Genomic DNA, 13,438 nt, shown 5'->3' with positions numbered 1-13,438 from the left:
CAAGATAACAAAATAAATCTTGAAGGCCAAGAGTCACAAAAAGACTAGCGTGCCTGAATTGGCAGCTGCTTAAATCCAAAAATTAGGTCTTCAAATCTCCAGCTCAGCTGTTGCCTACCCCTGAATGTGATTTGTTTTCACTTGTTAAGTTCCCTGCATGCCTAATTATCTCCCATTAGGCAGATGAAGTCACTGAAGTCCAGACATGTTTTCCTTATACCTACTTGCTGGATTCAAACAAAGAGGATTCTCCACCTACCTGACCTGCAGGAACCAAATCTTGCAGGCACTCTCACAGCAAACTTAACACAATGCAAGTTGTAGTGGGTGCATGGGGGAAAAGAGGGGCTGGTTGTCTTCCTTCCATAAAAATCGAATGGGGAAGATCTGGGCTTGAATCCCTGCCCTGCCCGGGACCCGCGTCTCCCAGAGTAGCTGGGAGAAAAGACAGGTGCCAGTCAAGGCGATTAATACGAAATGAAAGCTTCCACAGGATGACTGAGCATGAGCCATTCCAAAATACCTTATCCCTTGGCAGGTAGACTTTCCTGGGTAGCAAGAGATGTGGGTGCAACTCCCCTCAGCCAGAAGAAAACAAAAAGGTTCCTGCTCCCCAGAGAAGTGATCTATGCCCTAGGTTTTTAGATAAATGGGTCAGGGCATCCAGCTGTGTTTTGTGAAGAGCTGTCTTACTCGAATTCATGGCTGAGACTCTTGGGTGGAGGGAGTATTTTCCCGCAGCCTACAGTTCGGTGCCACACTCTCTGCCAGGGACACGACTTAGGCCCCATAGCTCTCTTAGGTAGCTTAAGACAGCTGTCCACTCAGTGTGCTGGCTTTTGTGGATCCTGATTGTACATGCTTAACTCCTCTGGGGCATACATGGATGTCTCGGTGTTTAACTGGATGCCATGAGGGGACAGTGCCTAGAAGCCTGGCACCAAGCTTTGCAATGCTTAAGTCATTTTGCTGATCTAATACTCTTTGAACCCAATCAGGAATCAAGTGCTGGCCCAGCTCTATAACCGAAACAAAAACCATCCAATATTCAGCCAGGTTTGCTGAAAGGAAGAGCAATTGGGTAACCAATTAAAATTCTGCTTCCAAGCTAGGGAAAGTATATGAAAACAAATCTGATCACCCCCACAGCTCAAATAAAGAAGTACAATATAAAAGCAAAGATTTCTACCAGCAGCTTTTGTTTTCCGTTTTCTGCACTGGTCTCTCCTTCCATTTACCTGGTGAAGAAGCAGCATCCATATGCTGGTGTTGATGTTCATGTTAGTAAGTTGTGGTTTTGAACAAAGGCTCTCAGTTTTATTCTATAAAAGACTCGGTCCTTGGGCACTGAAGCAAACTAGTTAAAATTTCTAAGTTGTAAGTACTGTACAATGAGATACAGGAAGGGTTGAAAGTGTGAGAGGGGACAGTTTGATTCTACAAAGGCACAGGTGAACAGTTGTTATTACAACTGATACACATTTGTACAAGGCCCATTTCCATAGCAGCGGCAAAACCTTGGACTATTAGGTTGGATAAACACTTTTGACATTTCTGCTAACTGAGGAGAGCAGGAAATGAAGGCAGACTTTCACTGGGTGACAACATTCACGGGTCAGGTCCTGCCTGGCTCTGTAATGAGCCACAGAAGCCAGATAGGAGGGCACAGGATTTCAAAGTGAAGCAAGACTGATGAACGGGAGCCTTGGCCATCATCACAAAAGATTCTGTATGAATCCAAACATTACATAACTAACTCCATTAAACAGACCATTGAACTCAGCACAGGTTTATAAGCACCAGCAGGCCAGTAAGTCTGAAAAATAGGTTTTATTTTAAACCAGTGGTATTGTGACATCCTATATGGCATAACCAATTACAGCAAGGTTCATGGATAGAAACAAAATAGCAGAATCTTTTTGAAGTGTACTTCCAATGTAATTCCAGGCAGTAAAACAGCACTGTGCTGAAGACAGGGAGCGCATGCCACATGGGCTCCCATTAGAGTCTGGACTTCAACATTCCCATTCACACACACACACACACTCACACACACGCAATGTCTATTGTTTTAAAAATCTTTAGCAATACTTCTGCATGAAAACACACTGTTGCTTCTACACATAAAATGGTTGATAAAAATAATCTTGCTGTAGGTTTACAGAGTGCATCTACATTTCCATCTGAATACCTGGACTACAGGTCCAGCAGGGCAGGGAGGTTTTCTATGGGTGATTTTGTTTGGTCTGGGGCAGGGTTCAATACCCAAGGCATGAAAGAACAACTCTCTCCTCCTCACCCCAAATTTCTCTAAAGGGTTTGACCTGATGAGATAATGGGAAAGTGTTCTAAGAAAGCGATGGCTTCATCGTTTACCTCGCATCCCTTTGTGCTGCCTCTTTATACATAGGGATAAATATACTAAAAACAGCTTCTCTCCACCCCTAAATCCAAGATCCATCAGGATACAAAATACTGCAAAAGCCTTTTTCCTTGCATACACTTTGTTCACATATATCCCACCAATATATGAACTTCGGAAAACCTCTCACTCCAGACCCTAAAAAAAGGGCATCCAGGTTACCCAGGATACCTCTAGTACACAAAATACTGACAGACCCTTCCCTCTGTAGCCAGTCCCTAACCAGGGGGATTTCATTACACCAGCAGCCCTAAGATAACAAAATACATTAACTTTTTTTTTTTTTGCTTCAAACATACTGCCTTTCCCTGTTCTTCCCAGCAGAGATCAACTCCCTAAAAAAAGGCAATAAGCTCTTGTCCTATGAGGTATAAACCCACCTTAATAAAGTGTTACGCAGTATATATAGCTGTAGATACAAACAGTGAAAGGGAGGTTCTGGCTTCATGCGTGCTTATTCATTGTTTGGCATACAACATTTCTAAGTGTTTCTTTTGAGGAAGTTGCTTTGAACTTTGGGCACTTAAATGGCTCTATGTACTCTTTTGCAGACTCTGCTTTACTTTAACCCCACAAAAAAATCTCTTCTTTTCTGAAACCACAAACACCAGAACAAAAAGAGTGGCGAGTTTCTGTCCCGTCCTTATCACAGCATCCAGAATGGCAGGTACGTTCACACCGAGTTGCAGAACAAGAGGGAGGATGCTGTGATCTTCCTACAGCACTGGCTGAGGTACTCAGTACAGTATGTCACTGGCGGACTTACTGTCCCAGTACCCTCCTCCAAGATAATGCAACAAGTAGCTCTACATGCACATACAGCTACAACATGCAAAAAATACCCCACCTGTTTAGAAATAAAGTACACAAATATGTACAGACAGCAAGAATCATCTCCAGCCTCTGCTTGTGCCCATCAGGATTTAATGCTGGGAAGCCTCAGGATGAGAGAAGGGGAAGAGGGAGAAGTATGGCAATACCCAACCTAGGGTCACGGGACTGTGCCTTGGAAGGTTGTTTCCTGGTGACAGCGCCCGGGCCTGACTACCCTGCGGCTCACTTCCAGAAGAGCAGCAGGCTCTGAATTCCACTCCAGACTTAATTCCAGACTCTTTCTCCATCCATTTAAGGCACAAACATATTTACAGTTTCAAACAAATCCTTCTCGTGTTCCAAGAATCAAGCAGAGATAGTCATCAACAGGCTTGTATGTTCTGTTGTATGCAGCGCTGGGAAGAGACCTTGGATGTAGATCAGCCGTCTGGCATGAAACAAAAAAAGATATCCCTCACCCCTACTCCGCTGCTGCAGAAAAGAGGACTCTCCAAGCATATAACCAGCCTTCCATGATCTGTGAAGTCATTTTACTGCAAGAGAACCATTTAAATGGCAACAAGTGTGATGAGACATTAACTATCGGCTTCCCTGACTTGCTCAGCAGCAGTGCAAACTGGTTGACAATGGTCTCTCTGGAAGGGCTAAAAAGCAGTCAAAACAGGACTTCAGAGGCTTGTCCCAGGTTGTACAGAGAATACAAGAGCATGCAGCATGTTTACATACGACCTTTCTCCCTCCCCCCATTCCACACGCACACAAAACCCCTTCACCAAGGAGAATATCTTTGTGACAAGAGGCACTTGAATGATATTTGGAGAGTCCCTATGAAAAGGCCTTCCCCTCACAGTGAAGTGGGACAAACAGAAGACAGGCAGTTTCTCAGGACTCCATCTCCTCTTGGTCAAGCGGTGGTGGCACAAAGCTCGTGACTTCATCGTAAGTGAGGCCTGCAGGCAAGAAAAAAAAGAAACGGATTTAGAACAGAAAGAAAGACAGCAGTGATTTCTCCCCTGAGGAACTGGAGCTGTTAAATGGATTCCTCCTAGCCACGTTGCAAAATGAAACACCCCCCATACAAATAACTTGAACAAAAAAAAAAAGTCAGTGGTTGGTGTACGTCAGTTCAGGCTAACATTCAAAATAATGGTCTTTCCAGAGTGCAGGGAAGCTGTACTTCTGCTGGGATGAACAATAACTGCCTGCATGAGCTGGTATTTGTAATAAGAGCTAGCAGGCCAAGGACTGCATTCATTCTGGATGCAGCCTGCTACTGGAACAGTATGAGAGACCTTCACTGAGTGAAGAGGCAACAAAATTAAAAGGTGCCTAATCACACAACAGTTCTAGCAGTTCCTCTTGTGCTCCCACCTCTCAAGGTCTACTTCCACTACTGCACGAGCTCCTGTTTCACGGTAAGCTCCGGTGCCCGGCAAGAGAGGGAATCTGACTCGGTTGCTCCCCAAGACTCACTTTTCCATTCTTCAATCTCAAGTTCTCGGCTTTCAAAGGACTGGTCATAGGGGTCTGCCACCGGCTCGTCATCTGGATCGTGATACTGAGCAAAGTAGGCATGGGCTAGTGCTTCAGCTGCAGTAATTCGTTTGTCTGTGTCCAGCACCAACATCTTCTCCAGCAAGTCCACAGCTATCAAGTCCCAAGACAGAAAGAGAAAAAAGGAAAGAGTTTTACACATATACCAAGCCATCATGACACTATTCCAGAACTCAAGTTCTTAAAATCCTCATCTAAAAAGGAGTTTGTATTTTTTCTGAGAACCTCACCACAAATATTCCTTTCAAGATGCAGGAGGCACTTCCTTGCTAAACTATGCTGTAGTCAAAAAAAAGAATTGGGACCCTGGGAATGCAAAAATTCAACTTCCATACAATATTTTAAAAACATTAGAAGCACAAATTTAAAATAACGACTAGTTAGTCCAACACACAGCATTGGATTCTACTTTTAAGATAACAAACCACAATAGAGGACTAAGCCAAGAAGCAGAGAGGGGCATCTTTGAAGCAGAGAGGGGACTAAGCCAAGAAAAAAGTTTCAGTCTTCTGAGAACTCTTTACACATGCTCTGAGGTGGGTACCAGTAGCATCTTGTGTATTCAGCATCAAACGCTTCAAAATGGCAGTGGGGGCAATTTAGCTGAGGCTCATTCAATGAGCTTTAAAGAATCCTGGCTGCCATTTTGAAGCATAAGGACACTGAATACACGCGATGCCAGCTGCCGGAGCGTGCTAAGTAGTGCACTCCAGCAGACGTGATTAATTAAGCCTGCGCTGATACGTTCCAATTAGACCGTGTTGGAGCAGGCACTGGGCATGTGCATAGGTGCCCTAAGACTGCAGTAACAACATAAAGAAGCAGCAGCTCTTTAGCAACCAGAGCCAAGCATTAACTGAAACACTAACAGGTACATTTTTCCAATCCATCTCTCTTCATTTCTAAAAATGTGAAGGGTTTTAAAGTATGCAGTTAATAAGTTATAGCAAGGATCACTGTATTCAAACTTCGCAGTCCAATTTTTTTTTTTTTTATACACACCTTGCTGTAGAAAAGTAGTTGTCCATATAGATGACAGCTTTTTCCCTTCACTGCCAAGACTGAATTTAGTTCCTACCTTTCCATCTCCCCAAATCCCTCTAAAACAGAAATCCATACTCCTGTCAACTCAAGAGAAATACCCCATAGCCTCAAATCAGTAAACACGGCTTAGCAACATCTGCCACTAAACCCCTTTCCCAGGAGAAATGCTCCAAAGCCTTACCCAGGGGATTGGCACCGATAAACACATTTTCAAAGTTCATTTTCGGCATGTAGGACAAAGACTGAATGTAGTTTCTCGCCTGTGGAAATAAATGCTTTGTTAAAGTACATCTCCCAGCTGCCAGGATACAGACACTTTCAGGTTTCCCTGATGCACTTTGTTAAATGTCCTGGCTCCCTACTCTGCTTTCCCTGCTCTTATCTCCAAGACATTTTACTACACACATCAGCTTTCTCCTTCTCACCCACAGACTATTTCTTGTAGTGGGGAAAGATGACCTTTCTCCATGGTTTAGGCAAGGCTGGAAGCATATACATGCAATACAGAAATCTGTCAGAACTAGCTAATGGATTCTATGCTATCTGATGGTAAATTATCAAACTATTAACCAAAGTAACGACCTGAAATTAATTTGCATTTCCCTGGGCCCCAGAGACTGACCATTTAGTCTGCACAAAGTCTGAAATGTTGGCTTGGCTTTGTCTGAAAAGCCTTGCTGTAGCAAGCAGGTATCTCAGCGCCCTCCCCATGCAGCATGCAAGCAGCGAACGCTAGAAGTGATGACCTGAACTACCAACCCCTCTATCTCTGCTCAGGTCTCACCTCATGGCTGGGCATCCTGTTAATGAGGTATGCAGGGGGTGTTCCCGTCAGACGCATGATCTGCTGAAGCTGGTTAATATCTTAGTTGCCTAGTCAAGGGCTTTGTTAAAAATAGTGCAAAAACCGTTTTAAACAGACAACACAGCTATGTATAAGCCTCTTTTCTGCACAAGGCACGGACTGAACAGGCAGGAACCACTCTTGTTTTCAGATACATATATGAGGGTTTAGCAATGTGGACTCGTGAGCAGCTGAAGCAACTGAGAAGGACTACTTGGCTAATGGCACAAAGTAACCAGCTGGTTATTTTTGTCAGGCACCAGTAACCTTCATTTAGGACTTTATCTTCCAAATTTTCCAGCAGTTATAGGGCACTGGAGTAAATATTTCTTTTAGATGTATGTGCTCCGTCAGGTGTCTTGGGCTGCTGCAGCCACAGAAGACCTTAGGAACAGGTTTATCCTCGACATTGGCTTTATACTACATAGTTTCTAACTTCATGCACAGGAAGCCCCTTGTGGCATAGGTGCTGGTGAAATCAGCTCATCAACTGGCACCTCTGTCTGAACAGCTATCAGTGAATCGTGTTATGCGGGCGAGGAGACAGAAGGCTACAAATGCAGAATTAGCAAAACGTTAGCACTGCACAAGATGACATGTTAGGCGATGTCAGTAAACAGAAGTAGGGTGCAACAGCAACTAACCTAACGCAGGAAACCACTGGTGCAGGCACAAAGCACAAACCAAATGCAGAGCTCATTAGAGGGATGCCACCATAGTCCTACAAAACCTCAATTTAGCTAAGAGTTCATTTCTACAGGCCAAAACAGAGCAGAGAACATTGCACTGCATTTTACGTAGCGTTCTTGACTTGGATGTGACAGAGGATCTCTACTTTGCCTTTGTTGCCCGCCTCAGTGACTGTGATGTGAAGGCAGGTCTCTAAAATAGAAAAGAATCCGTATAACTCATATCTGTGTGGTTCACAATCTGCTCCATTTGTAGCAGGCTTCCAAATTAAGGATGAGCCACTTGAGCATTTGCTGTGGTTTTTACTTCAAAGGGCACGACTTCTCCTCTCAGCTGGAGGGCATCAGCAGTCCCACGTGCAGATTGGAGAGAGTGCCCTTTGTTGGCTGCAGCTTTTTCTACAGCTGGAGCACCTCAGTAGCCCCATGCACTGTCTGCTGAAGCTTTTTCTACCTCTGCTTAGTTTGCAAAACCCTATTAAATGTCCTGGTTCTAACTGTATAAAAAGTAATCTTACACAAGCCCTTTCATCAACTCCTCTCTTCCCCCTCACCACCAAGTCTCTATTATATCACCGACAGAGACCACCATTTTCCATTCATTTCCCAACCTTCCCCCTGCCCCATCTAGTCCTCTGTTTTTCTTCCTTCCACAGTACCTCTCACTGTCTAGTATCTTTCAGAAAATTAGAATTCAGTTATTGAGCTTGTAACCAAGTCTTTCTTCTTTCAGCATTTCACCTGACTTTGCATTTTAATCAGCCTGCATTTGGGAGCTTCAAATACAGCCCAAATAGTACTGCCTTTTCCTAACACCTTTATTTTCTCTCGTTCTGAGACTTCCCTTCCCATTCCCCCAGACCTTCCTAAAGGAAGAATCACATTTGATAGGGATGGTTTAGGATTGGACTAAGAGACTGGTAGGTCCCTTCCAACCACGTGATTCTACGATAAGGAACTGCATGGTTAGCTAGACCATCAATAATTTTACCTGCGCTATCCACCAGTTAATTACCAATGCATAATTCAATTTAATCTCCAGTTCCCTAAACCTCTCTTTCCACATCCCTTTACTTCTCAGCTCAGTAATTTATATCCTCCTAACCACAACTCATTTTCACCCCTGGGTCCTTTGCCTCCCAAACTCCTCAAATGCAGAAAACTGTAAACTTCTTGCACGTCTCTCAGCTACGTTGTCATCTAGGCATCTCTCCCACTTTGGAGGCCTAGTACAAACTTGAGCTTCAGCGTTGTAGAAATAGAAGTCATTAGCAAGCCAGATGCACCAAACAGAAGTCTCTAGGTTACGGAGGGGTCTGGAAAGGTCATATTAGTCCTATGAAGTTCACGGCCACTCAGTAAGCATCTTAATCATTCTCCAGTTTCTGAAGTTACTAAAATACCCGATTTCAGTGTGATCTTGTCTGAGTTCATTTACCTGTCTTTTTTTCCCATCTGACTACTACATTTAACTCAACACCTGAACTCCACTAAAACTGCAACCATTCATGAATGCAATGCAGCCATCACCTCTATTCTCGCTAACGTTAGTGCTGTTACCCCAAAAAACTTAATGGAAGGCCATATAGGGAGCAGTTGTTCTGAAGAGGGCCTAAATGCACCAGGGTCCTATTCTGTCACCTCCCTCTACCCGTCACCGGAAGCTGCTTGGGTAGCTAGCAAATGTGGGTTGGGTTGCACCTCATTAACTTTGTTTTCAATTCACTTCTACATCTTCCTTCTGACCCAGAAAATTCAGTCACTTTTGTTTTTACAGCATCTGGTTGATAATCAGTGCTAGTAGGGCAAAGCTTACTCCAAATAAAGGCTGACATGCTGGTGGTCCCATCCAACAGAGAGACCCAGATCCAATTTAAATAAATTTAAAATGTAAATACTGAAGAAAATCCCATCTCTTGGCATGTACAATGTCCACACCCTCTTCTCAGAGAGGCCACTGCCACCTTCACACCTACCTCATTCAGCCTCTTTGACCTCTGGTTTAACAGACCAGAGCACTCTCTTGGAATGCAACACTGCCATATCTTGCCCTCTACCTCTGCAGTTCTGGGTTAGATAAAGGATGCTACAAATTCCACAGGCAAAAAAGACTATCCCTCCAAAAAGACTTTAAGGCAGGGATTGGCAACCCCCAGCACATGTGCCAGAGCATGGCACTCGAGGCCATTTTGCTCGGCACACCACTGCCCGCCAGGCTCTGGAAGCAGCTTCCCACCACTGAGCCTGGGCTGCTCCCAGCAGGCGGCTGGGAGGCTGCAAGCCCTGCTGCAAGCAGCCCAAGCTCCACAGTGGCAGCAGCTATCCAGAGCCTGGACCGACTGCTGAGGTGGTACCAGCCTCTTCCCAGTGGTGGGGTCTAGCGGGGGGGGCGGCGGTAGTAGTGGTGGCCTGGACACTGCTGGAGGGGTGGCTAATGCAAATTGTGGGGTGACTATAGCCCCCCCCCCCCAACCACCCCTGTGCACCAGGCTACAAAGTTCCAGCTAGGCTTTGTACCAGCAGTGGCTGTGTGTACCCCTGGGTGGATGTTGGTGGAGGGGCTGGCATTGCACTGTCCCAGCCCCTTTGCTGCCCTGCACCTCAGAGCAGATGATGGGGCAGGGGCCCGGGGTTGCGCTGCCTCAGCCCCCTTCTCCACCATCTGCCCAGTGGGATGCGTGCAGCTGTCGCTGGCACAGCCTGGCTGGGGGCACTGGAGCCTGGTGCACACAGGCAACACTTGGAGGTGACTTAGGGGAGCTACAGCCACCCAAAAAGTTGCCTTAGCGCCCCCAAAGCCACCCCTCCAGCACTGCCCAGGCCACTGCTGCCTGCTCTGTGCAGCTGAGCCTGCCCTACCTCCCACCTAGGTGATTAGTGCTTTTCTCTTTTTTCTCTCTCCTTTTCTTCCATTTTTTTTTCCTTTCTCTTTTTTCCCTCCCTCTTTGCTCTCTTTCTTTTCTCTCTCTCTCCCTTTTCTCTTTCTTTTTTCCTCTATCAGAACGTACCTTACAAAAAAATACACAACAAAAGTAGTATATGAAGTTTTATTTATTGTCACCAAGTTTAGAATTTTTAGAAAACCTGCTATTTACTGTTTAAAAAAAAGCAACATTTATGATTGTTAACTATATTAATGTGCAGTGCGTCCTGCCATGTAGCCCCTGCCCCAGTTTTGTTTTTCTGGCACTCTGGCACCTTACAAGATAGACATTACATTATTCTCAGCACTCCGGCCAAAAACATTGCCTACCCCTGCTTTAAGGCTTTGTTCTTAACCATTCTCTCTCTTTTGCATCCACTTCCTCCCACTTCTTTTCAGTAACATAAGCATTCCAGTGCCATTTTTAGGCAATGAAATTTTGCTCAGGTTTTTCTCAACTATATGCTTACCTGCCTCAAATATATTTTTTTAATCTCTAGCCTCAATTCATTCAGCCACCACTGACAGATATCCTGTTACCTGATAAGGCAAATGGCATCAGCTGCAGTTTTCTAGATTCTCTCTTCCGTTCCAAACAAGTTCAATGTCTTAGATCTCCCGATACCACAGTAGCTAAGTTTCTCTGTACTCTACATGACCGGGGTCTGTACATCCAGGTACTATCACTTCTGCAACAAAACTACCTACCATTCACATTCATTCTGCAGCACTGCTCATTGATTCCATGCCTTACGTTCCCTCCTTGATGGTTTCCCAAAGTTGCCATTTGCAAATCTGTCATCTTTCAGGCCATTTCTAGGCCCTAGAATCCCAACTCTTATGACCCTTCTTGTTTGTCTGCCAATTCCAGCCTCATTTAATTTCTCACACATCAGAGGTCAAACTTTGGCTGCTGCTGAATCAGATACCTGGAACAGTTTACTCACCTACCTCCACTGTGCTGATCTTCCATTTCTTTAATGAGCAGCTCAGTGTCACTTCTTTCCAGTCTGACACTAAGCCAGTTCATCATCCTGGTACTCGCTATGCATTAACCACCTATTATTCTCCTCTGTTCTCTTCATATACTTTGATTTTTTTTATTGGAAAAGTACAGATTCCCTTGTTGATCTCCATGCATATTATTTTCATAAACAAAAAAGATTAAATCCTATTTAATGCTTTGCCTCAAGTTCACAATCAATGACCAAAGTATTTTTATATAGGAAAGGTCACTCGGAAAGCTCAAGACCTTTTAAATAGGAGAAGCCTGTCTAAATAAAGCTTTCACTGGTTGTCACAGTAAAAGGACACAGCAAATACGAATCGCCCAAATGTCCAGTATGGCTGCTTAGCAGCTAGGTGGGCTGTGTACATCTAGGGTGGCCATCTCTTCCATGATTTAAGATCTGTATTGTAGTTTGGATTTTATGTTTAGAGAAACAAGAGTTAGTGGTGGCAGCAGCATCTCAATCTGTCATAAAAAGAGACTGGTTTGGGAATAACATATACATTCACATGGGGGACTGCATGTATTTAGGAGGTTACTATTCCCCAGTAACATGAATTCTCCCCTGCAAATCCTAGGAAGAAGCAATCTAAAGAAACACCAAATTTGAGCGAATCTCAAGAATCTTGACATACATATGTCTATGTGATCTATAAGTGTAAAATCATAAACCCAAAGAAAAGTCAAACAGGTAAAATGAGGACATGAGGGGGAAGGAGGCAAACCACAGATGAGGCAGAAGGAAGAGAGGTGTGACAGGAAATCTGAACCCCAGAAGACACCCAAGATAGAAGAAAAGAGGAAGAAAAAGAGAAAGCTAATGACACAGACAACAAGAAGGCAAAGCAGAAATAAAACACAAACCTGGACTTCCAAAAGGATAGATATTACAATCAAAGTATAAAACTCACAGACTCTGAGGAGATTTTCGTCAAAAGCTCAGGCCCTGGGGTTCCAACGAGTCTCAAAATGAGCTTCAACTGATCAATATCTAATGATGGACCATAAAGGAAAATGCTGGGACAAATCAAAATGAAAAATAATAACAACAATAATAATAATAAAAAAAAAAATCAGAGTATCTGCTAACGATGCTAGTGTGTTATGGATTGCAAAGCCTTGACTGTACAGTCATTTAAAGCAAACTGTATAAATTGTATAAACACACCCTGCCACATGCACACTTGTGTGCCGAGGCATAAATATTAAACAAACAGACCACACATGTGCAGAGACCAAGAATGCACAGCAGAAGTGAGAGGAACTTTGTCCAAAGGCACGGCTCAATTCATATGCTCACTTAACACCGTTGGCCCTCTATCAAAGCATTAGCAAAAGTTAGGGGAATTAGAATTGCATTAGTGGCAGGCACAATAAAGCAAAATGTTGAGAAATACTGTTGCACACCAACATCAACACAAGCCCACTTGCAAACACACTGCGAGATGTCACAAACTCAGAAAACCAGAGCACAATTAGATGGTGGGTGCACCAGACCAGACAGAAGTAGAATTTGAGGGCATTTATACACATACTTCCCCCCTCCCCCCCCCCCCAAAACATGCCGGAGATCAGCTGCTTCGGGGCACACTTGATCTCTGCACGCAAGCGGAGGTGACCTGCACTGTGCCGCATGCAGCTGTATAAGCGGTCAGTGCGCAGAAAATGGTAGCGGTGTGCTTTTGAACTAAAACACCCCCAAGGTATTTTAGTTCAAAAGTGTGCTGCCTCCATTTTCTCAGCGCTGACATGCATTTCGACACTTACACAAGTGTAAGCATCGCAGTGCCCGGTGCTTTTCGAAGCACCCAGCACTGCGGTGCTTGCAAGTGTAAAAATGCTCCTAGAGAGTGCTTCTCCCTCATTCTCACCAGAGGACACAAAAGTAGCTAATATGGTCAGCAGAGGGTGCTCACTCCCTCTGGGTCCTTTTAGAACAGAGTGGACCCTAACTTCCTGTTTCAACATACAGCCAGAAACAATATGGTCTGCAAGCCACTAACAACAGGAGTCCTCAAACTAAAAGTTAGACATCTATGGGGACAGAGCTGTGCACATCCAACAGGACAGCAGGTACCTGTTCCAAAACAGAACCACCAACGAGTCAATTAGATACCTG

At 44.4% G+C, this 13,438-nt stretch overlaps 1 protein-coding gene across 1 annotated transcript in view; it reads right to left on the bottom strand.

The window, feature by feature from the left end:
* Positions 1-1,811: 1,811 nt before the first annotated feature.
* MAPK14 (mitogen-activated protein kinase 14) overlaps positions 1,812-13,438 on the bottom strand; it is a gene marked incomplete at its 5' end in the record, with an annotated part of 39,605 nt that continues 27,978 nt past the window's right edge. Inside the window, 4 exons of the mRNA XM_019546164.1 lie at positions 1,812-4,206; positions 4,730-4,903; positions 6,036-6,114; positions 12,231-12,310. Coding sequence (XP_019401709.1) covers positions 4,139-4,206; positions 4,730-4,903; positions 6,036-6,114; positions 12,231-12,310 — 401 coding nt within the window. The remainder of the gene's footprint in view (positions 4,207-4,729; positions 4,904-6,035; positions 6,115-12,230; positions 12,311-13,438) is intronic.

This window comes from Crocodylus porosus, unplaced genomic scaffold (assembly GCF_001723895.1).
Source record: "Crocodylus porosus isolate Cpor-Errol unplaced genomic scaffold, CroPor_comp1, whole genome shotgun sequence".
In the NCBI taxonomy this organism is placed as follows: Eukaryota; Metazoa; Chordata; order Crocodylia; family Crocodylidae; genus Crocodylus; species Crocodylus porosus.
Note: the sequence above shows the minus strand (reverse complement) of the source record. Positions and strands in the feature narration are given on the sequence as shown.